Genomic DNA, 26,436 nt, shown 5'->3' on the forward strand with positions numbered 1-26,436 from the left:
AGAAACATTAGTTTGAAGTTACTGCTCAAGAAACATTAGTTTTAATTTTCTGCTCAAGAAACATTAGTTTTAAGTTTCTGCTCAAGAAACATTAGCTTGAAGTTACTGCTCAAGAATCATTAGCTTGAAGTTACTGTTCAAGAAACCTTAGTTTGAAGTTACTGCTCAAGAAACCTTAGTCTGAAGTTACTGCTCAAGAAACATTAGCTTGAAGTTACTGCTCAAGAAACATTAGTTTGAAGTTACTGCTCAAGAAACATTAGTTTGAAGTTACTGCTCAAGAAACATTAGCTTGAAGTTACTGCTCAAGAAACATTATTGAAGTTACTGCTCAAGAAATATTGGTTTGAAGGTACTGCTTAAGAAACATTAGTTTGAAGTTATTGCTCAAGAAACATTAGTTTGAAGTTACTGCTCAAGAATCATTAGCTTGAAGTTACTGTTCAAGAAACCTTAGTTTGAAGTTACTGCTCAAGAAACCTTAGTCTGAAGTTACTGCTCAAGAAACATTAGCTTGAAGTTACTGCTCAAGAAACATTAGTTTGAAGTTACTGCTCAAGAAACATTAGTTTGAAGTTACTGCTCAAGAAACATTAGCTTGAAGTTACTGCTCAAGAAACATTATTGAAGTTACTGCTCAAGAAATATTGGTTTGAAGGTACTGCTTAAGAAACATTAGTTTGAAGTTACTGCTCAAGAAACATTAGCTTGAAGTTACTGCTCAAGAAACATTATTGAAGTTACTGCTCAAGAAATATTGGTTTGAAGGTACTGCTTAAGAAACATTAGTTTGAAGTTACTGCTCAAGAAACATTAGCTTGAAGTTACTGCTCAAGAAACATTATTGAAGTTACTGCTCAAGAAATATTGGTTTGAAGGTACTGCTTAAGAAACATTAGTTTGAAGTTACTGCTCAAGAAACATTAGCTTGAAGTTACTGCTCAAGAAACATTATTGAAGTTACTGCTCAAGAAATATTGGTTTGAAGGTACTGCTTAAGAAACATTAGTTTGAAGTTATTGCTCAAGAAACATTAGCTTGAAGTTACTGCTCAAGAAACATTAGCTTGAAGTTACTGCTCAAGAAATATTGGTTTGAAGGTACTGCTTAAGAAACATTAGTTTGAAGTTATTGCTCAAGAAACATTAGCTTGAAGTTACTGCTCAAGAAACATTAGCTTGAAGTTACTGCTCAAGAAATATTGGTTTGAAGGTACTGCTTAAGAAACATTAGTTTGAAGTTATTGCTCAAGAAACATTAGCTTGAAGTTACTGCTCAAGAAACATTAGCTTGAAGTTACTGCTCAAGAAACATTATTGAAGTTACTGCTCAAGAAATATTGGTTTGAAGGTACTGCTTAAGAAACATTAGTTTGAAGTTATTGCTCAAGAGACATTAGCTTGAAGTTACTGCTCAAGAAACATTATTGAAGTTACTGCTCAAGAAATATTGGTTTGAAGGTACTGCTTAAGAAACATTAGTTTGAAGTTACTGCTCAAGAAACATTAGCTTGAAGTTACTGCTCAAGAAACATTATTGAAGTTACTGCTCAAGAAATATTGGTTTGAAGGTACTGCTTAAGAAACATTAGTTTGAAGTTATTGCTCAAGAAACATTAGCTTGAAGTTATTGCTCAATAAACATTAGCTTGAAGTTACTGCTCAAGGAAGCTACGCAGTACAAGTGTAAGGTAGATGTAAACACTATAACTTGAGTAGGTGTGACTGAAGATATATATATATATATATATATATATATATATATATATATATATATATATATATATATATATATATATATATATATATATATATATAGAGAGAGAGAGAGAGAGAGAGAGAGAGAGAGAGAGAGAGAGAGAGAGAGAGAGAATGTGTATTATGTATCTTCAGACTCCTATTCTAAACATCGCTGAACTCTATACATAAATGAACCGCTTATACTGCATATATATATATATATATATATATATATATATATATATATATATATATATATATATATATATATATATAATGCTGAAATATATACATAAACTTGATACAGCCGAAAAATATTGATTCATCATCAACCCCATTTCTTGAAAAGCGAAATAGATCACTCATATAAACTGTAAAAAGAGACATGTCAGCCTCCTCAACGGAAAGTCCTTTACTTCTGAAGTTCCACTGATTCAAGTATCCAATTAGAAAGATCATTCCACAATCTGGTCACAGCTGGAATAAAACTTCTATATTTTGTTTTATCAAGAATTATGTAATTCTCATTACTCTCCTCTTCGTAAAGGGTAGAAGAGTCTTATTTAGTTATGGCAAGCGGCTCTTCTAGGAGTGGGACACCCCAAAACCAAACCATTGTTCTCTAGTCTTGGGTAGCGCCATAGCCTCTGTACCATGGTCTTCCACTGTCTTGGGTTAGAGTTGTCTTGCTTGAGGAGTTAAGGATATACTCAGGCACACTATTCTATTCTTCCATATTTCCTTTTCTCATTGGGCTATTTTACCCGTAGAGCCCCTGGGCTTATAGTATCCTTCTTTTCTAAGTAGGGTTATAGCTTAGATGATAATAATAATAATAATAATAATAATATTTTGGAAGGAGGTTATGTTTTTGCCCCGGTTTGTGTGTGTGTTTGTTTGTTTGTGAACACTTTCCACTCCACAATTTTAATAGTAGAGTAATGAAACTTGCAGGGATTAACTGGCGTGTAAAAAGCACAAATGATCAAGTTTTGGAAGGTCAAAGGTCAAGGTCACGGTCAAACAAGATATCCAATTCACGTAATCAGCCATAAGTTTGGACATCGTTGTCACAGAGACTTCAAACTTGCTTCATATTTGAGTGTATGAAAATCCACAACAATTAATACATGTTAAGGTCAAAGGTTAAGATCGAGCAAAAGGTGTAGAAATAAGCTGCCATGGCGGAGGTCTGCGCTCTACTGAGTGCCCTTCTAGTTGAAAAGTGTTTTTAGTCAATCAGTGAACAGACAGCTTATAGCTAATGACATATTTTTTTTTAATGACATATAGTTTCTTTGTATTATCTTACTAATAAATTTATTCTAACAAATTAATATTTTAGTATAAGATTCTCTCAGCTTGAAGTCCATAGGTATTTTTAATTTTATTATACTTGATCAGTCCAGTTTAGATAAAAGATTTTATTAACAATTGCTGTTCTTACAAATATTTTTGATTATTTATTTTTTTTTCTTAACTTTCTAACGGTTTACTTTATTTTAACTTGTTGGAAGTTGTTCTATAAAAAGAATCTTTCGGTTTTGTGATATTGACAATTTAAGAATATTCTAATGCTATGTAGTCTCTCTCTCTCTCTCTCTCTCTCTCTCTCTCTCTCTCTCTCTCTCTCTCTCTCTCTCTCTCTCTCTCTCTCTCTCTCAAGGTTTCAGTGAATAAGTTGTGTTTTTCTCTTACAGGCATAATGATTAGACCCTAATAGAACATTATACTTTATTTCTTGTCACGATTTTACATTCAAAATAGACACCACAACTTCAGGGTCAGTAAATGAAACACCACGATTTGATGTATATAATTATATATAATTGCATTTGATTTATATATATATATATATATATATATATATATATATATATATATATATATATATATATATATATATATATATATATATATATATATATATTTGCCCTCAATGAGATTTTGCTCTTGTTTTATGGTGGCGACTAGTAACTCTTATTTGACAGTCCAGTCACTAGTAACTAATCGGACAGTCCAGTCACTAGTAACGCTTATTTGACAGTCTAGTCACTAGTAACTCTTAACTGACAGTTCAGTCACTTGTAACTCTTAACTGACAGTTCAGTCACTTGTAACTCTTATTTGACAGTCCAGTCACTAGTAACTCTTATCTTACAGTCTAGTCACTAATAACTTATGACAGTCCTTTCACTAGTAACTTGTCTGACAGTCCAGTCACCAGTAACTCTTATCTGACAATCCAGTCACTAGTGACCCTTATCTGGCAGTCCACTTTATCTCCCACAGAACAGTAGTTTCGAGCTAGTGCATGTCCTTTAGTATACTATTTCAGAGTACTACACTTGTTATTAAAATCAGAGCACCACATTCATTGCAAGGAATGGTAATATGTTCACAGCTAAATGTTGCAAATAGGCATGGCACTTATCGTATGTGATATTTTTTCATGCATGTGCAGACGTATTGATACCAGAGCACTGCAATTTTTTTTCACTTTCTAATGTCCCTCAGCCTATTCCAGCACTTGACGCTGAGTAACAGCACTAGGATCGCTGAATGAAAAATATCACAAGTGTATCTATTGGTATTAATGTACAATGTGGCAATGATGTATCGCATGTACTGTAAATGCATGAATGTGCTTGTATGAACAGCCTGCGAGCGCGCCCGAAGAGGTGGTCCTCCCTCCAGCCGAGACCCCAGCCTATCCTGATCCGGAGGAAGAGACCACTCATGAGGATTCCTTGCCTCCACCGCCACTGGAAGACGCAAGCGACAGTTCCTCTCTGGATGAGAAGGTTGAACCAGCTGCCCTTCCTCCTCCTCCACCTCCAGAGACAGAGGAGCTCATAAGTGATGGAAATGGTGATAATGTCTCCGTTAGCGAGGAGGTCGCCTCTCACGAGAGCGCTCCATCCAGCACGGCCTCCAAATCCGATCTGGATACCAAACCCGAGGCATTGCCTGCCGAGAACATAGTAAAGACAGAGGTTGCTTCGGCCTCGAACTCGAGGAGATCATCTTCGGCTTCTTCTTCCTCTACTCCTTCAGATACTGCCATTAATGAGAATACATCACAGGTTTGTTTCGGCCATGCCTGCACCCTATACGCCTACCCTATACACCTACCTTATACACATACCCTTATTGCCTTTGCATGTACTCCTTGCTGCTGTTTATCTGTATACCACGCTTGGGATTACACTATATCACATTTCCACTGACGACTTGAAGAACTGATACTTTAATGCCTCTTGTTTAAATGGTACGAAGGAAATTTCACTGATAATTGGTGTCCCTAGTTTTCCAGAAGGTCTGGAAACGAGTTTGAATGATTTGCATGATTCCAGAAAGTCTGGAAACTATTTGGAATGATTTGCATGATAAGTTTACCATTCAGATCAATAGGATGAAAAGAGACTTGAAGGTACCACCAAATTGCATGACTGCTTCTCAAATTTGCATACGTGGGACGAATTGTTGGGTTAATGACATTTGAAAATACCATATTAACCAAGGTACCCTTGAACACATGACAGTTAAGAACCATTTTTATCCTTAACATTTAAAGTTACTAATTAAATGGCTGGAAGCTTCTCGGGTTGAGTTAAAGATGCTATATGTTAAAAATAAAAAATGACTAAAAAATCGTAAATGTGTTTATTTGTAGTGGCAAAGCAAATATATTTTTTTTTTTAGATTTTCAACTGCTTTTCCCAGTATGCTTTTATTTTGCTTTCACGCTGTTTACTGTGTTTATATTTGCTTTATGCTTTGAAGCCTTTTATTATTTATGAAAAGATTTTTGATGATATTTTCAGCCTTGTTAACAATTGCTTCATTTTATTTTAATGTGTTTATACAGCGTTACTTAAAACATTAAACGTTGTGTAAGGGAATATTCTTTTTAGGTAAATATACTAAAGAATTTCGAAATGAAGTTAATCTTGGGTAAATATATCTACAGATTCATAGGAAAATATATCTGCATATTCTTTGGTAAACATATCTACAGATTTTTGGGTAAATATATCTACAGATTCTTTTGTAAATATATCTACAGACTCTTAGGTAAATAGATCTACAGTTTTTTGGGTAAATATATCTACAGATTCTTTGGTAAACATATCTACAGATTTATGGGTAAATATATCTACAGATTCTTTTGTAAATATATCTACAGACTCTAAGGTATATAGATCTACAGTTTTTTTGGGTAAATATATCTACAGACTCTTGGGTAAATATATCTTCAGATTCTTTGGTAAATATATCTACAGATTCTTTGGTAGATATATCTACAGATTCTTTTGTAAATATATCTGCAGATTCTTTGGTAAATATACCTACAGATTCTTTTGTAAATATATCTACAGACTCTTAGGTAAATAGATCTACAGTTTTTTGGGTAAATATATCTACAGACTCTTAGGTAAATATATCTACAGATTCTTTGGTAGATATATCTACAGATTCTTTTGTAAATATATCTGCAGATTCTTTGGTAAATATACCTACAGATTTTGGGTAAATATATCTGTAGATTCTTAGGTAAATATATCTACAGATTGTTGGATAAATATACCTACAGATTTATGGGTAAATATATCTACAGATTCATTGGAAAATATATCTGCATATTCTTTGGTAAACATATCTACAGATTTTTGGGTAAATATATCTACAGATTCTTTGGTAAACATATCTACAGATTTTTGGTTAAATATATCTCTAGATTTTTGGGTAAATATATCTTCAATTTTGCTTGCAGGAACGCAGATTTTTTTTCTTTTACAGGAACGAACACCCGTTGTTAATAAAATTCCAAATTGATTAAATATTAATTTCACTATCACTGAGTGGTACAGTGTGTGTGTCATTTTGTATATTATATTGGTAAGAAATGTGGAGTCAGCAAAATTGCAATAATGAACTTGGAGAATCTTTTTCTGCCTCAAATATATATATATATATATATATATATATATATATATATATATATATATATATATATATATATATATATATGTATATATATATATATATATATATATATATATATATATATATATATATATATATATATATATATATATCAAATGGCGGGTTTTGTTAAGACTAAAACACCCATTAAATATACTTCTATATAGAAAAGAAAACACTGTTTTTAATGCGTTTCATGAACAGAAAACACTTACTATTACTTTTAGTTTCAAAGTTTTTGAAGTAGAATATTTGTCATGTTCTTCATATTAATATAGAATATTTTATCATATATCTGTGGTATGTGTGTGTGGGTATATATATATATATATATATATATATATATATATATATATATATATATATATATATATATATATATATATATGTATATATATATATATATATATAATTTATATATATATATATATATATATATATATATATATATATATATATATATATATATATATATATATATATATCTATATTTATATTTAATGAATGTCTTAATCATCTGGTCCTGCAACCGATGTGTCATAATATTCTTCCACATTTACGTAAATCAGTCTTAATTGCTTTAATTTGTATACATATATCATTAACATCCACCTTTAGAAAGTTCTCTCAAACTCAATATAGTATCCACCATGAAATTTGGAATTTTTAAAAAAGGAACTTTTTGAATGTTGTGGCCTTTATTTGTCATCATAGAGAAAGGTCATTGTTTTCATGTCAAAAGTCCCAGCATGCAATATGCTGTTCTGTGTATGATTGACAGCAGAGGTACTGTAAGGTACTTTCTGCTTTGAAATGGTCATTTTTTTAGTTTCCTTACAGGAGCAGGTAATAATCATTAATAGTTATCTATTCCTCCACTTATCCTCGTTACCACATTTTTCAGAGTCCCATGAGCACATCTCCCACACCTCCACCGTCTCTAGACAATACCATCAGTAAGGCAACACTACCTCCAGCTTCTTCCATCCCAGCTCCTCCCAGCCAAACAAGCAGTACCATTCCCACTCCAGCCAGCAAGACTTCACCCCCACCAGTTGCCAAAAATAACTATAACACAGGGTGAGTTCATATTGGTTACTTGTGGTCCTATGTGACTCTGGATAGGTAAGTTACAATTGGTTACTTGCAAGTACACTCTGGCACACTATTCTATCTTATTTCTCTTGCTCTTGTTTTATTAAGGTGTTTATAGTTTATAGATGTAATATTTATTTTAATGTTGTTACTGTTCTTAAAATATTTTATTTTTCCTTCTTTCCTTTCCTTACTGTGCTATTTTCCCTGTTGGAGCATCTTGGCTTATAGCATCCTGCCTTTCCAACTAGGGTTGTACATTAGTAAATTATAATAATAGTAATAATAATAATAAACGGATTTTGAGCGAAGCGAAAAATCTATTTTTGGGTGAGATAGCCATGGCGTCCTGATGGAAGGTTCCTTTTTGGTAGCTTCCTTGGGTAAATAACTACTAAGATATTCCCAGAGAATTTAACCACAGGTTATCACAGAATTCTAACTTCTGGAGCGAGTATCCTAAAGGTTTCCCTTTTAAGACATCGTATATCAACAGGGGACGCATGTATTAACGCGCCACATAGCTATCTACACCCCGAACAGAGTTAATGCTTCGGTGTGTAAGGGCTGAGAATAGCTGGGAGCCGTTCCATAGCTAATCTCATCCGTGGCTACTTTTGGTACTCGAGACGTAAACAAACGGGCGCCATTGCTTAAATGATGTCACGACCGTCTTCATCCTGAAGCCAGTTGCTTGCCGATCACCATGATACAGCAGAGCAGGGTGGGACCTAAAAACTGGACGAAGTAGCAGGGAGGGTCCATCAGGACGCCATGGCTATCTCACCCAAAAATAGATTTTTCGCTTCGCTCAAAATCCGTTTTTTGGGCTCAAGCCATGGCGTCCTGATGGAAGAATACCAGAGAATCAATGTATCGTGGTAGATTTTCCCCTATTAGTAAGTGCCAAGGGCTTTGACAAAATAGCATAGTAATCTTAGTAAAGAACCGTAGGGAAGAATCTTCCTGCCCCCCTTGGCAGTGAAGTTCCCACGGGCCATGCCGACGTCAAAGTGGTATTGAAGGGCTATTCACTCTGATAGAAGAACTTGAAGAACTTGGAGACGAAGCTGAATGTTTGGCATTCGTATAGGAACATTCTGAAAAGCAGACCAGTGGTGGTTGGACACTGTGTGCTGAGAAGGTTGGTTTCATCTCCAGGGTATGAAGAGAAAGTATTCGTATTGGAACATTACATAGTCAGAGTGAATATAAATTAAGGGTTAGTATCTTAATTTCTCCATGAACCATAAGGAAAGGGGGATAATAAAACTATGACAGGCATGTATTTCATAGTAAGTAGGAGCTGATTGAGACGCACAGGTAATAAAATAGAAATTTTATTTCACAAATGCAGAAATTAAATGAATTGTAGCAATAAGTAAAGTTCAGTTACAGTAATTATAATGTACATAGTAATAAAGACTTGCTCTTGAATCTGAAAAGGAATTTCAAATTTATTAGTAGGCACTCGTTCTCGAGAAACGTTAGTCTTTGATTAAAACACATCATGCTCAGGGCATGCGGCACTTGTGTGACAACTATGACATTTCACCTGGGATAAGAACAGTTATAAAAGCACTAAGTGTTTTCGACATCACTATGTATCGCTCGAGGGTCAACATAGGCACCCGAAGAGTTAGTCCCAAGTAACTCACTGTTCTATGCAGAGTTAGGTGCAGGTTTCATAACACTACCTGCGGCTACCACAAAATGTTTGACTTCGTGCACTTGTTTCCCATAATGTTTAAAGAAAACGCGCGAGGACTTCCAGCCTGTGAAGCTTTTAAGGCTTTCAAAGTCCATACTCTGAAAGAAATTCAGAGATGATGCAACTTTCCTAGGATCATGACCGGCGGGTGTACTGTCAGGATCCGCTCTGCGAATGAAGTAGGTGATTTTCGCTCTTAATTGTTTCAGTGACAGGTCGCTGCCCGATGTTTCTCCTTTGAAGAGTTGGCCTCCACCAAAGTTCGAAGTTCTGCGAAGATAGACCTTGAGGCTCTCTACTGGGCATAAAGAGACATCTTCCTTCTGGGGGCATATTCTCCAGGGGCCCCATCTTTTGGTGGGTAATTCATTTTTGGCGAGAAACGTCGGATCAGGGGAGAGGGTAATGTCTCCTGTATCAGTGAACAGGATGTGACCCTCTTCTCTTGATAATGCCACTATTTCGCTGACTCGGGCTCCCGAAGCAAGAGCAAAGAGAAATATAACTTTCTGAGTCAGATCCTTGAGAGGGCATGAATCATTATCCAAGTTGGAGGCAAAATGGAGCACCTTGTCTAATGACCAGGAGATCGGTTTCGGTGGGGGTGCTGGGCGTAGACGAGCACATGCTTTCGGTAGTTTATTGAAGATGTCGCTCGACAGATCAATTTGGAAGGCATACAGAACTGGTCTGGTCAAGGCCAATTTGCAGGTTGAAATCGTATTGGCTGCTAATCCTTGTCCATGAAGGTGAATGAAGAAGGACATGCAGAAATCAATTGTGATTTCTTTAGGATTTTTTTGTCTTGACAAAAGAGACCCATTTTCTCCAGGATGATTCGTATTGCCGTCTTGTGGATTCGGTCTTGTATTCCTCGAGGAAGTCTAGACTTTTCTTCGAGACCCCAAACCTCTTCTTTGCGGCTAGGGAGAGAAAATCATGAGATGAAGGTTCTTGATTTTCGATGATGAAGCGAAGACAGTCGACTTCTGTACTTGTTGGGAGAGAACTGGGCCCGGGAGAGGGATCAGCTTGGGCTGCAGCTCCAGGACCAGGGGGTACCAGTTACTCCGGGGCCACTTGGGAGCCACTAGGGCCGCTGTCCCTTTGAAGGTTCTCAGTTTGGAGAGGACTTTCAGCAGAAGGTTGGTGGGAGGGAACAGGTAGATCTTGGACCATCTGTTCCAGTCCAGTGACATGGCATCCACTGCTTCTGCCTTGGGGTCCTCGTATGGGGCCACATACCGAGGAAGTTGATTGTTGTCGCTCGTTGCGAAGAGATCTATCTGAAGTTCTGGGACTTGGTGAGAGATGAAGGAGAATGATCTTGCGTCTAGAGACCATTCCGACTCTATCGGGTTTGTTCGAGATAGAGCATCCGCTGTCACGTTGCGGAATCCTTGTAGGTGAACTGCAGACAGGTGCCACTTCTTCTTCTCTGCCAGACGGAAGATTGGGAGAAGTACCTGATTTATCTGGGGCGATCTTGAGCCTTGGCGATTGAGACATCGAACTACCACCGAGTTGTCTAGGGTTAGACGAATGTGGATCGAGGGAGGCGGGGATAGTTTCTTCAGAGTTAGAAGGACCGCCATGGCCTCCAAGATGTTGATGTGGAACGTCTTGAACAGGGGAGACCAGGTGCCTTGAGCCTGTTTTTGGTGGGAGTGACCTCCCCAACCCTCCAGCGAAGCGTCCGTGTGGATGTTGAGTGATGGAGGTGGGTGTTGAAGAGGAATGGACCTTTTCAGGGCCTTTGCTTCCGACCACGGCTTGAGGAGAAGTCGAAGTCTGTTTGGGAGCCGTCTCTTGAGGTCTCTTCGAGCGATGGATGCAGAACGTCTCCAGACTCCCGCGGCATCCTTTAGCTGTGCACGAAGCACTGGGTTTGTTACTGAGGCGAACTGTAGAGAGCCTAGAACTCGTTCCTGCTGGCGTCTTGATATCCGTTTGGATTTCAGTAGTCGCTTGACAGACCCTGCTATTTCCTTCCTTTTCTTCTGGGGGATGGAAAGGCGGTGTGACTGAAGGTTCCATTGGATTCCTAACCACTGGAACTTCTGAGCTGGAGAGAGGCGAGATTTCTTCTCGTTTATCTTGAATCCCAGGTGTTCTAGGTACTGGGTGACTTTGTTGCAGGATTTTACACAATCCTCGGGCGATGGAGCCCAAACTAGCCAGTCGTCGAGGTAGGCCATCACCCGGACGTTTCGGAGGCGGAGCTGTTGTACTATGGCGTCCGCCAGCTTTGTGAAGATCCGAGGGGCCACATTGAGGCCGAAGGGCATGGCCCTGAAGGCGTAGCTTTTCCTTTGGAGTCGAAATCCTAGGTAGGAGGAAGCGTGATGGTTCATTGGAACGTGCCAGTAGGCATCCGCCAGGTCTATGGAGACCGTGTAGGAACCTCGAGGCAGAAGGGTCCTTATTTGTTGAAGAGTCAGCATCTTGAACTTGTCGTTCGCTATGAACTTGTTGAGGGGGGATAAGTCCAGAATGACTCTGAGTTTGTCGGAGTCTTTCTTGGGGACACAAAACAGTCTTCCTTGGAACCTGGTGGACTTTACCTTCCTTATCACCTTCTTGTTCAAGAGATCTAGGACATATTCTTCCAGAAGGGGGGTTGATTGTTGGAAGAACTGCTGGAATGTTGGGGGTGGTTGAGTCCAACTCCAGCCTAGACCCTTCTTGACGATGCTGTGTGCCCAGGGATCGAAGGTCCAACGATCCTGGAATTGGCGGAGTCTTCCTCCCACCGGAAGCACTTCATTGCTTCTGGTGTCCCGAGGGCTTGCTGCCTCGGCCGCTAGCTCCCTTTCCTCCTCTGCCTCTGGAGGGACGGCGAGACGCGTCTCTGCCTGCACCTCTGTTTGAGCCACTACCTTTGGGACGAAAGGTAGTCGTCTGTTGCTCGAAAGCAGGGGTGAAGACCGGTGACTGTGACAACACCGGTTGGGTGGCCAGTTGAAAGGTCTGTTGTGGCTGAGCTGCCACTTGGGAGGTAGCGGGTCCCGGAAACTACGTCTTGGTTGACGTTGCTGGGGTTTCTGTTTTGAGGCTTTCCTCTTAGGTTGAAGTCCGTCGTCCTGAGAGGGTTTTCTCTTCTTTGACATGCCCCGTTTGTGGAGAAGGTTCCTATTCTCCGTGGCGGCTTTGTCAGTGATCTCCTTCACAAGGTCAGAAGGAAAGAGGTGTTTGCCCCAGATGTTGGAGGAAATCAGCCTCCGGGGTTCGTGTTTCACAGTGGCACCTGCGAACACGAATTCACGACAGGCTCTCCGAGCCTTCATGAAGTGGTACAAGTCCTTCATCAGGGTTGCCATATGGGATTTGGCAAGTACCATGTAGTGGTCTGGTACTCTGGTGTCACAGGCCATAATTTCAAGTTGGACTTGGTGGGACATGGATGCTGCGAGCCTCTCCTTCGTATCTTGTTCCCGACGAAGGAGGTGATCGTTGAGCTTCGGGAGGTCTTCATTAAACTGACGTCCGGCGACGTCAGGATCTAGCTTTCCCACGACGAAAGTATGCTGGATGTCCTTCCAGTGTCGAGCGTCAGGGGGAGTAACTATGGAGAAGGGTCTGCACTCCTCCAGTGCAGGGCAGGCTTTCCCCTCTTCGACAGCTTTAAGGCACGCAGCGAAGGCCTTTTCCATGAATGGAAGTACTGCATCTTCAGGTGCGACGTAGGTAGGGTGCTTCTTGCTCAGGGCCGGAAGCTTAGAGCAGGTAAAACCCCTACTCTTGAACGTGTTGGCTAGCATAGCCTGGGCCTTCGCGAGATCGAACACTATCTCTTCTTTCGGTTCGGTCTCTTCTTTAGAGGCAGGTTCAGAGCGAAGTCGGACGTAACAGTCCGGGTAGGCCTCAAAATTTGGGAAGAATTCCACATCTTCCAGGGGGACCGAGCCGATCTTGTCGCTGACAAAGATTCTGCCGGTCGCTATCACCATATGCTCAGCATACCTCCATGGGTTGGCATGAGAGCAAGCGGGGAGATCCTTAACCGAGATCTTCTTCGGTTCTTTGGATCCTATCATGGACCTGATGAACTCCTGATTCTCCTTTAACTTGTCGTCCATGACGGCTTTAATCAACTGGAGCATTTCCTGAGTGGATGATGAGGGTTCCGGGGTCGTGGAGGTAGACGGGAGAGACACTTCCGTCGGTGTAGGAGTAGGGGCGGAGATGGAAGGAGGAGCGACCTCTTGCTCCGACTCGGCGTCTTCCACCTGGTCTTCATCATCTTCAGCTCCTTGAGCCATGAGGGTCTTCTCCGTACCCTCCGAGACATCCGACATGTGTTCGTCATCATCGGAATCTAGGCGGCAATCGTGCATGGACTGGGCCATGACTACATCAGGTTCCACCGTAATTTGGACAGTGGGGATCAAATCCTTGGGCACCACAGAATCAGGGGAGGCCTTTGGGAACAGAAGTGACCTCAATTCTTCAGTGGCCAGGTACGGTCCGGTGGCATTCTTCTGGAAGCCACGCACCCATTTGCGTAGCTTCTCTCGAGCAATGTCCCTGATCTCCGCTGAGGGAGAGTTATGGAAGCCATCAGCTATGTGAGCCTGGCAGACCGTACAGTTCAGCGGGTCCCAGAATTTCAAATCCCCTTTCTTGTTAGCACAAGGGGCGTGAGTCCTGCAAGCCGTATGCCCGTAGAAGTGCGGGCGTTTCACAGCGCAGAAGTCGAAGTCACACTTCATCTGCTCCTCATGTGGAAGAAAGAGAAAATGAGTATGGGGGGAGTCATAAGAATGGCTCTTAAGCTAAGTTAACATTAATCATTAATTTTAACTTAATGAAGGGTGTGATGCATAGAGATTGAAGTAGTAAAGAGAACATACTCCATGCATCCCGCCCGGCTGGCTACCGCAAGCTTTATCCTTGGATAGTCCGAGATGGCCGAAGGCACAGGATAGTATTCCTTAAAAGTCCATAGGGCAATGGAATTCCATGGAAAATGCCAAGGATAAGTTTGGGACCGAGGCCACTCAGTCCCAAATTAGGGGATAACAGGTCCTTTAGGGTAACTGCTTCCGGCAACCAGCCGCGCTAAGATACACGCAGCATGCTGGAATTTTGAAGAATGCAAAGAGACAGCATGATTACTAATAGAACAGTACCAAGGCACTGATCTAATAGCGTAAACAGGCCATCTGTTTGCAGTGTAGGGCTATCAGTATTCATATGATAGCTAGTAGAAGGGGGTGCAAGTAGTCTTGACGCCTCCGGGGGGTTCCGGCACGCCGGAGGCCGCTCCAGCAGAGTTTCTGGCATTAGAACAGACAATATATAAGTCAAGAGTAATACCAGGGTGGCGGCCGCCGGCACAACGGCGGCACGCCGGCAGAGGAGCGGCGGCTCCGGCAGTCGGAGGATGCCGGATTGGTGACTGGGACAAGGATGGTTATAGCGGAACCAGGTTGCCGGCAGTGGATGCCGGCACTCTGGTGGCCGACCGGCAGGCGGACGGCGAAGCTATGAGGAAGGAGGAGAGCCATCGGCAGGAAGACGGCGGCGGTCGGCAGTCCCCCGGCACGCGGGGGCTGGCGGCCATGAGGGTAAGGGGAGAGTCACCAAGGTAGGAGGCAGGTATCGCCGACAGTGGAGGCGGCAAGGGACTGGCACCCGGATAGTGAGAGTGACAGGGGGAGGGATGTAAGAAGTCCAGTCATGGACTCCCAGACATCCCCCCCTGAGAGGGTGTACCCATGATAGAGGCTGGCTCTATCACCCAGAAGCAGGGGTCTCAGAGGACCGGGAGCTAGGGTAGCCCAAGGGAGGGCTAGGGGACACCCAAAGAGGGGGAGACCTCTACATACAGAACACATCCAGTGGCTAACCCCATAGGACGCTATGAAGGGTATATGTACCAGAGCGGACTGCACATAGAAGCTCAAGGTAGCCCTATCACTCCACCCTAAGGAGGAATTGTAGGACAGGGGACAGATGGGTATAGACTAACCTAAGTGTAGGCTAGGCTATACAAGAGATAGGTGGGGAGGGGAGAAGAGAAGAGTCTTCCATGGAAGGGGTTCTGTACCAGAGCGGCCACTAGGGAAAGGGAGGACACTCCCTAACCTAAGATAAGGCAGCCTGGCTGAAACGGTGCATGGGTACAGTTTCAGCAGGGGACAGAATAACCTTTCCAAAACCTAACCTAGAGCAGGGCTAAGAGCCCTGAACTAGGAAAGATAGAAGACATATCGCTATCGCAGGACAGTCATAGACTAGTCCTAGCCATAGAGGAAGGGCTAGCCGTTCCTCACTCTCGGACGCAACCCTAAGGGGGGTTCATTCCCTTAGGGAGGACTGAGAGGCGATAATATACTCCGTTAGGCGCTTGATCCCTTTACTTAGTAAGGGAATCAAGGCTAAACAGAGGGAATGCCAAGGGCAGGGGGATGAAGGAAGCATATAGGGGTCCTACAAGTAGGTTAGGTTAGGAAGGGACACTAACTAACCTATCCCCTATATGGTCCCTGAAGGCGAAAAACACTTGCATCACAGTCGAAAGTATTGTAAAATAATGCCACTATCTTCATAACTTAGCCTAGGATCACTAATAAAATCATGCATGAACACTGATATATAGGCGCTCTGGCCTGGGGGCTATAGTAGCCGACTGGTATGAGGTCAATCGAAGACCGATAAAAAGCGTCAAAACACGATATAAAAGTTCCTAGCTATGAAGACTAAATAAACTAATGTTATCGATTAGTAAATGAGGCCGGAAGCGTTGTTGTGGCTAACTAAATAAGGCATGCATAACAACAACGACGCCATAAAATGGCGGGTCCGGTAGAGGCACAGCTCTGCCACAAAACAACAATTATCTCGGAAAGTAATATTTACTTTACGGTCAGAGCTTAACTAAACAATACTGGAACCTTGTACTCAACTTTCCAGAAGAAGGCGAGGCCGAAGGTAGCGACATAACGTAGATGCAAAGCGATAAGTAAGGCACAGGGAAAATCCGTCTAAGTAGGGCGAGCTACTGAACAAAGGATGAAGACGGTCGTGACGTCGTTTAAGCAATGGCGCCCGTTTGTTTACGTCTCGAGTACCAAAAGTAGCCACGGATGAGATTAGCTATGGAACGGCTCCCAGCTATTCTCAGCCCTTACACACCGAAGCATTAACTCTGTTCGGGGTGTAGATAGCTATGTGGCGCGTTAATACATGCGTCCCCTGTTGATATACGATGTCTTAAAAGGGAAACCTTTAGGATACTCGCTCCAGAAGTTAGAATTCTGTGATAACCTGTGGTTAAATTCTCTGGGAATATCTTAGTAGTTATTTACCCAAGGAAGCTACCAAAAAGGAACCTTCCATCAGGACGCCATGGCTTGAGCCCAAAAATAATAATTGTAATAAGTGATTGGTATGCAGATGATCTGTTTAATTATTCTGGAAAAATTGTTCTTTTGTTTTTATTGTTATTAGCACATGATGCATTGCTTGACTTGTAAACTTTACTATAGGGCAGATGTGGTATAGCTTGATATATCTCTGTTAGTGAGAAAGAAATGATACCTTGCCTCTTTTTCTGCTCGGTCCAATAAGTTCACTGTAATGAAGATTAATGATAAAATGAATGTTAAAATTTCTTGGTCATAGTTCTCTTGCTTGAGGGTACACTCTAGCTCACTCTTCTATCTTATTTCTCATCCTCTTGTTTTGTTAAAGTTTTTATAGTTTATATAGGAGATATTTATTTTGATGTTGTTACTCTTCTTAAAATATTTTATTTTCCTTTTTCCCTTTCCTCACTGGGCTATTTTCCCTGTTGGAGCCCCTGGACTTATAGCATTCTGCTTTTCTAACTAGGGTTGTAGCTTAGCTAGTAACAATAATAATAATAATAATAATAATAATAATAATAATAATAATAATAATAATAATAATAATAATAAAAGGTCTTTCAAATCTAGCCAGAATTATCTTTTTGAAGAGATATTCAACAAACTGTAGATTTTATTACCATTATGGTTCACCTTTCAGAGTAATATAGAGGATTCGGAGTATTGGTTATTCTTTACAGTAATACTTTGGGCCCTTGTTAGTAATTTATATCTTAGGTTTCCAATTTGAAGGAATTCTTATCTGTAGGCGTAGACTCATTTCCAGTTACTTCTCAGGCTGGTCAATTTCTCTTTTAGTTGATGTACCACATCAGTGACATCTTAGAGAGATCTAGTTCAACCTCGACCCTTTTCATTCCTTTTATTATTGACCTAATCTTCTATTTTTGTACCCATCCGTAAGCTAATAATTATGTTCTTTAAGAGTTATCCCTCATTTCTTTTCAATTTATTTCAGAGCATTAGTTCCTATCTCTTAATTGTGTGCGATGGCATTATTATTATTATTATTACTAGCTAAGCTACATCCCTAGTAAGAAAAGCAGGATGCTATAAGCCCAAAAGCTCCAAGAGGGCAAACAGCCCAGTAAGGAAAGGAAACAGGCAAAATAGTATGCCTGAGAGTAACCTCAAGCAAGAAAACTCTACCCCAAAACAGTCGAAGACCATGGTACTGAATCATGATACTAAAGGCTGCAGAGCAATGGTTTGATTTTGAAGTATCCTTATTCCTAGAAGAGCTGGTTACCATAGAGAAATACCCTTACCAAAAGGAAAGTAGCCACTGAACAGTTACAGTCAGTAGTTAACCCCTTGAGTAATGACAAATTATCTGGTCACCCTAATTTATCAGATTATCAGGTTTATGAGGAAAGGGGAGAGTGTGTAAAGATTAGGCCACAATATTTGGTGTATGTGTAGGCAAAGGAAAAGTGAGCTGTAACCAGAGAGGTATTCAATGTAGTACTATCTGGCCAGTCAAAGGACCCAATAACTCCTTAGTGGTGGTATCTCACTGGGTGGCTGGTGCCGTACCCAAAAAAGCTAATATTTAATTGTAGAAATATGAAGCCATTTTTTGTATAGTTTGCAATACAAGTTTCTTTTCCTCCTTTTTATTTTATATTCTTTCTACCATTGTTGAAATAATTTTTTTTTTTGATATTTGAGCTTGTTAGTAGAAACCAGGTATCAACTTACTTTATTATTTCAAGTCTCATAAACAACAGATAATTCTCATATAATAAGCTAACTACTGCTGAACCAAACATAATACCTAACAAGAATACTAGATAATACCAATTTCTTTAGGTCTAGGAGTATATATGAATTATTTTCATTCCCCAACTGACAAAGTTAGGAAGGCTGGGGTGTTTTTCTTCCTAGGTTCCGTCCATCCGTCGGGTTGTGACGTTTACCTTGTCATCGTAACATTTTACACAGGAGAAGGAATTCTGACGAAGCTTTATACAAGGGGGAAATATCGTGTTTAAATATTCATCAAAGAAGACTTGTCTATACTGCCTGATGGTCATGAGTTTATCTGTCACTTTTACCTAGCCATCACAACTTCAATATGGTTGAAATGATTTGTAAAAATTCCAGAACAAGAATGACCATCAGGCATATATGTGCATAAAGGGAGATCATCTGTTTGTCTATCCATTTATGTACCCGTCTCACCCATCAGTGCACCTGTCTCACTTACCTTGTCATCGCAACTCCTTTTACGTAGTTGAAGCAATTTGTGTCAAATTTGAAAAACAGCCTGATAGATAAATGTTTACAGAGGGAAGTTGTCCCATCTCGGTGTACAAAATTAATCGTACAAGAAGGAAGATTTTCCCTTTGCCTCAGTTGGTATGTCCATCATAGTTATGTTTTTGTTGAAACTCATCTTGCTTAGTTGAAGTGATTTTGGGTCTAGCATTGGTACAAAGGTAGAGCATTGTATGTCAATATTTATATCACTAGCTAAGCAATAACCCTAATTGGAAAAGAAAAATTTTATAAGCCCAAGAGCTCCAACAGGGAAAATATCCCATTCAGGAAAGGAAGTAAGGGAACAGATAGAATAGTATTCCTATGCATATAGTACCTTCAAGCAAGAGAATTCTACCCCAAGACAGTGGAAGACCATGTTACAGAGGCTGTGGCACTACCCAAGACTGGAGAACAATGGTCTGAGGTTTAAATTACATTGCAGTACTGTACTTGTAATTGTTTTTCAGTCATTTGAATAGATTTTAGAATTTGCTAAACCTGGCAACAGTAGCTATTTAAAAGTACTACATTTCTTATTGTGTTGTTTCATATTTTGTACAAAATCATATCCTTCCATCAAAATTGAAAATGAATTTTCATTAAATTGCAATTTATTTATTGCTCTCTGTCTGAAATTATTCTTTCTATTGTAGGACACGTAATCTAAATTTGTCGGCAGCTGATGTCACTTTGGCCTGAAATTGTTCTTTTTATTGTAGGGGACGTAACGTAAATATGTTGGCAGCTAATGTCGCTTTAACCCTGAAATTGTTCTTTCCATTCCAGGGGACTTAACCTAAATATGTCAGCAGCTGAAATGAGAGCAGTCTTGGCCCGCAAGAAGAAGGTCGACCCCCGAAAAGACAGCCTCGATCTTAGGAAGAAATACGAAATAATCCAGAATATGTAAACTTCACCTGACTGGAACTCCTTTGGCTCCACAGAGGCAGTCTTTTTCATTCCTAGTGTACACATATTGCTTACTTGTCCTTTTAATGCTACAGAAGTTGTAATTTGTAGTTGCATTATTGCATTCAACATAAGAGAAATTTGCAAGCTTTGTACAAAGCTTTTACTTAAGCTCTTTACATTGTTTATTTAGAAGAGAATGTATATGCAGAAGAATCGTTGTACATAGATATCTAAAATATTTGAGTATAATTTTTAGATTTCAATAGAAATCCATTTTTTTTTTTTATATATACTGTAGCTGCTTTGTGTTGACGTTACATTTTATTCCATTTTCTACACTGAACACCGTATAAAAGTATATATTTTGTGTAGGTATATTTTTTTTGCAGTCTGAAATCATGGTGCGTTCTACTTTAAAATTAATTTTATCATCAAATATTGACAACAAAATAAAGAAATATATAAAAGTACTACTTATTTAATCATGTATTAATTTTTATTTTCTTACGTGGGCAGTCCACGAGTTTCCTTGTTTGATCTATTTTTCATCTATTTAAGATATACTTTTATTAGGATTTTTACATTGTCATTTATTTTGGGTATTTTAAAATGGTAGTAAATGTCTTGATTAAGAGGGTGATTTGCCAATATTGACATACAAGAACTTGTAAATAGTTTACAATGATCTATTTTTTTTTCAAGCGATAGAGGCAACTACAATCTACTATAGCCAATTCTTTTTAGTGAGGCAGATTTTCACCGACTCGCATGCGTGCCCTTTTAGCTCGGAAAAGTTTCCTGATCGCTGATTGGTTGGACAAGATAATTTTAACCAATCAGAGAGCAGGAAACTTTTCCGAGCTTAAAGGGCACCGCTGCGAGTCAGTGCAAATGTGCCTCATAAAAAAAATTGAGTATATATTGTTGAACATTTTCCTATAGTACTGTTATGACTTATGTGGAAAACAAATATTCCTGGTGAGGCTAACAATTTCTTGTGAACCATGTATTTTCAGTCGTTTACAGAATGATGAAGTAAGAATGACACTTTTTAAGTGTACCAGGATAAAGTACATTGATTATGGGATAAGCCTAATAAAGTACCATTTTGCTCACACTTCATTAATTTTAGCTTAATTACTTATAGATTGCAGTTTACTCATTCTGGTATAGAATATTTAATTCCAATTATATTGTTATCATGAGAGAGGTATAGTACTTGACTGACTATACATAAATGCATAATTTATTGATACATATGCAGTACAGTATGTATATATCTTTACTGTCACCATTTAAAAAAATATCGTACTAATTCAATCTAATATTTTATGTGTTTTGTATGTGAAATTATTAAGGTGCTTCTTTACTAGATATGAATAAATTAATATTTGAGAGATTTTATTCATATTACCTTATTTTAACTTGAAAATAATTTCTACGTAACTGAAGAAAAATAATTATAGATGCTGTATGCTCTTAAAAGGAAATCAAGAAATACGGAGACAAATAAATTTGAGCGGAAAGTGGGCATGATTAGCAGAACTGTTACGATGTTGACCTAAAGGCAACAGGGGAAAATTTCAATGTTTGATTATGGTAGTTTCTTCAAATGGTATTTAAGTTCCCCTTATCAGTAACTGGGGAAGCAATGTCTTTTACCTTGCTTCTCTATTACCATACAGCAGTAACATTGCCGTCATCACAGTAGTTTTGTTTTAGTTCTCCCCTTTGTTGGGTAGTAAAATGAGTTCTTTACTCTCTTCTATACTGTACTCTGCTTGACTCCCATCAAAAGTGTGTATAGTTGGCAATGTGTAAACACATTTTGTTTTAAGCTCTACTTAGAGCCAGATTTTCCCTCAGAACATAACCTAATGAAAGAATCATTTATATCCAATTCAACCACCTTCCGAAGGTGTTAGGTAGGTACGTTGTAGTTGGCAGTGGACGGGACAGCCTATACTCAGTTTTTTTAATGAGGTGCATTTGCACAGACTCGCAGCGGTGCCCTTTTAGCTCGGTAAAGTTTCCTGTCATTTGATTGGTTAGAATTATCTTGTCCAACCAATCAGCGATCAGGAAACTTTTCCGAGCGAAAAGGGCACCCCTGCGAGTCGGTGCAAATCTGCCTCTCTAAAAAGAATTGACTATAGCTGAGTTCTGTAACTAGAGCAATGAAAGTAATACCAGTCAGTCTTTGGTTCAGAAGCTTATAGAAATAAGATTGGAACAATAAGTTTCTGAATGTATAGAACTACATAAAGTTCTAATAAGAAACAATTTGCTTTGCTTAAGCTCATCAAAGGTTTCTTTGTCATTTAATGTATTACTTTACTTCATAGAGCATACCCTTCTTTGAGGCACCAGATTTATATTATGGTTCAGTATTGTAGAATAAAAGTAAGGAAAATTACATGGAGTTAGATGCATACACTTATGAACAAATTGACGTGTCGGTCACTTTTATCTATTCTTGAATTGACCTATTGGTACTACTGTTTCGACAATAATTGTTCCAAAATATGGCTAACTTGATTGAAGAATTCCCATGTGACTGGGATTGTACCTTTTCAGTTAGATTTTCAATCCATTTAATATTGCAACATTGTGGCTTAAGAAAAATTAGAAGAATTCCCAAGTACTGGGATTGTACCTTTTCAGTTAGATTTTCAGTCTATTTAATATTGAAACATTATGGCTTAAGGAAAATTCAGTCATAGTTTCAGTTATCTTTTTAATGCTCTTTTATCTCTACCTATGGGTAATTCACATAAATCTGACCCCAAACTTGAGAACCCATGTTGAAATATAACATGGCAACTGTGTGTAACTTATCCTGTTTTGCACTTGTCATGGTTCTCCATATAATGTTGGGAAACTTTTATTATCTTTTACGTATGAGCTATATGTTCCTTCAAGTGTTATAAATCAATCTTTATATTATTTCAAGTAACTATTACCTGTTTGTGATATTAGTGTCAGCATTCAAATCACTCAACCGTGTGGAAATATAAAACAGTTGTAAGTTGCTTTAAAGCAATGACAGGAAAATCTTCGAGTGAGATTTAATATTAAGTTGCGTATTATTCTTCCTTTTTGGATAAGTAAACTTAATCAAGTCTCACTGGTTAAGGTATTTATACAAGGAACCAACTTTGAAAGCTAACAAGGTACTCTTAAAGTTTATCTTTCAATTTTAAAGTACCGATATATCTGTTATTAACTATATGAAAATACAATAACTATTGTCCAATTATGCCTTATCAATTAAAACCTCTTTAAGTATTAGGGTGCAGGGATTAGAATCCTACATCATTGATTAAAGTTAATCCTTCATTGTGTATTGAAATTTTTTTTGTACTGGAGACTTCTATTTCTTTAGGACTAGTATTAGTTTTGATTAAATACAATACCGTATACTGTATAGTATTAGGTTTTATGACATGAGGTAGAGTTTCTGCATTTGTTAAAACCAGTTCTTCAATCTATGTGACTAGATTTACTTTGGATTAATTTTAGTTGTACAAAGTTAAACACTGATACTCTTGAAACTCTTGGTAGTTAAGGTACACGCCAGCATTTACCTGTGTTGAAGGGAGTTTCTTACTGAAATGGTAGCTACTGTATATACATTACGTAGAATTGTCTTTTCCATCCACAACTGTGATAATTAACAAAATCAAGATGATGAGCATAATTTTTAATGACTGTTGTTGCTTAAGTCAAATGACAGGTATGGTACTTAGATCCGAAAGAAAATATTTTGTCAATCTTTTAATATTTTCTATCTACCCAATTGTATTTTTTTTCCTTTTAGGTTCTTTTAAACCTTAGATCTTGAACTGAGTTTTAGGGTGATCATAGTAATTTTCAGTAAAGTATTATTATATAAATCATATTATGTAATGTTGCTTGACATAGTTTTTAAGTACATCTTGCCATAATCATTTGTCTCTTTCTTTCACCGCCTTCTCCTGTCATTGCATTTGTCGTTTATTGGGTAACCACTAAAGTAATTGTGGTGTGGTGAGTAAATGAGTCATGATTATGAGCCAACTTGTATTGTAACTACATGACATGTACTGTGATTATCATGAAGAAATGAACTTCCATTTAAATTATCTGCCAAAGAAGAGGTGCTCTTTTGATGTGATTCTGGGAAAGTTTTTTTTGTGCCTATAAACAAGCCACTTTCAATTATGAAGCAATTTTGGTTCCTTGATTATCTTATGAAATATATTGCGAGGCACTATGTCCATATTCTTTTCATCTTTTTTTGTTTATCATAGCAATGCATAAGTTTCATTAAATATTGCTGATGCTATATCATTTTGAGAAATTTAATGTAGTTTTAACTTTGCAAATCTGTTCATGAATACCCCAAACTGAAATATTTTAAGTGCTGTTTATTGTCTATTAATTTTTCTAGAGCCCAGTACTTTTACAATTTATTTTCATACGAGACTGGGTTTGTCTGGTGAGTGTTGTACCGCTTACCTGAAACCCCACCTATGGTATACTTATTACTGAAAGTCTGAGTGACTGTTATGATGAGAAATAGGCGTACATAAAAATATGTTGGGAGTCTCATTCTCTTTGAAGCTTTGAGCTTAGTACATTAAAAGTATAATTTGTAACAAGCTGATTTATTGTAATTTGATAGATTCTAATTGCTTGAATGACAATTGGTCTACATGGACAAACTAGTAGAGTAAATTTAGAGGTTGTAAATAGTAATGGTTTAAGCAATGAAAATTAGTTGTTTCAGAGATGAAAGTAGTTCAAAATAATTACCTGCTTTAATTCATAATATAGATACCCTTGTTAATTTTGCTTCAATATGATTCATAAGCTCTATATCAGCATATACTTTAGGAGTTTTTAGAAAGAATTTGTACGTACAATGTATATCAAATATTTTCTTTTAATATTTCGTATTACACTTATGAAGGGAGTCTATTCTTATAAACATGATGGATGTTAGATTAACTACATTATAATCATGGAACTAAAACTAGTAATGGTTTGGACTATGTATTAGGACTTGTGTATAGTTCAGTATATTTGTTATACAGTATTATGATTTTGAAAATTTTGTACTTGAATACAGTTAGCTGGATATAATTTTATTGCAGCCATATTTACAGAATATAAACTACTGTAATTTTGCGATAAGTAAACAGTATACAGTATTTAACCAATGAATGTTGCAAAATTCCCGATGTTGAATTGTCTACCATTCAAAGTTACTTGTTTCAGGCAGTAGTAGGATGTAGAACGGCACCTCGTAGTATCGGGGGATATTGAGGAAGGAGAGGACTAATTGGTAAGGTACCTCTGGTAGTGGTTTTAACACGCCCCAGTTTATATACGGACACCCTATAAGGGTGAGCGAGCTGGGTATATTCCTGGCATTCCATGCAACTTTTTTCTCTGGTATATTTAGCAGTATTTATACCTTAGAAATGGTGCTATAAGGAGCATTTCACTGGGCGACACAGGTCCCTCGCCCAGAAATAGATTTTTCCTTCGTCAAAATCCCTTTTATTGTACAGTATATTTTGGATTTTCTCATTTGGACTAGAGGATCTAGTGAACCATGAAGATTACTGCCTTTACAAAGAACAGAACCAGCTTACTTTACTTCACCAGCATCTCAGGATGTATAAAATCCTTTGTAGCGAATTTGGCGGCGAAAAATAGCTTAATGTATAAACGAGATAATGACAAACCTTCACGAGAATGGAGATACGTCCAGTGATCTTTCCAGAGGTAATGAAAACTGATTACAGTATTATGTAATAAAATACCTTTTGTACAAAGTACTTACTTTTCTTAATAATGTACTGAATGTTAAGCGGGGTTTACACAGTCGAACCCAGTTGTCAAATCTGCTTGTCAAACGATTTGAAGAGGTGGAGTCAGCCACAAATGCATAAGGTTTGTGGACAATGATGACCCGCCCACAAAAGTCAGGCAAGAACAGACTTTCTTCGAACTGTTCAACAACCAAATATAGTACCCCTGTTTGAACATTACTTCAAACACTCTGTCGAACCGCGTTCAACAAACAGTTTGACCGTGTAAATCCGCCTTTAAACTTTCAGGTAATGTTTGGGGACCAAGTGATGTATAGAACAGTCTCTCAGAAAGTTTTTAAACTTGTTCATAACTGAAGTACTTCTTGTACTAAATTCAGGAACCATAGTGCTGCAATAGGGGTGATCCAACTTTTGCTTGCTCTTTAATGTTAACTTGAGCTGCAAGTACTATACTGTACTCTTTCATGCCACTCATCAATTGCTTGTATCTGTACATTCTATGAAATTTCTTAGATAAAACCTCTCGT

General features: G+C 38.5%; 1 protein-coding gene across 2 annotated transcripts in view; it reads left to right on the top strand.

Annotated features, from left to right (window-relative positions):
* Positions 1-23,340, top strand: part of LOC137641436 (Na(+)/H(+) exchange regulatory cofactor NHE-RF1-like) — a 155,942-nt gene extending 132,602 nt beyond the window's left edge. Inside the window, exons 3-5 of one of the 2 annotated variants that reach the window (XM_068373974.1) lie at positions 4,400-4,825; positions 7,633-7,808; positions 19,959-23,340. In XM_068373974.1, coding sequence (XP_068230075.1) covers positions 4,400-4,825; positions 7,633-7,808; positions 19,959-20,082 — 726 coding nt within the window. In that variant the 3' untranslated portion in view covers positions 20,083-23,340. The remainder of the gene's footprint in view (positions 1-4,399; positions 4,826-7,632; positions 7,809-19,958) is intronic. The other variant, XM_068373975.1, reaches the window with a different exon arrangement.
* The last annotated feature ends 3,096 nt before the right edge of the window (positions 23,341-26,436 follow it).

This window comes from Palaemon carinicauda, chromosome 5 (assembly GCF_036898095.1).
Source record: "Palaemon carinicauda isolate YSFRI2023 chromosome 5, ASM3689809v2, whole genome shotgun sequence".
NCBI lineage: Eukaryota > Metazoa > Arthropoda > Malacostraca > Decapoda > Palaemonidae > Palaemon > Palaemon carinicauda.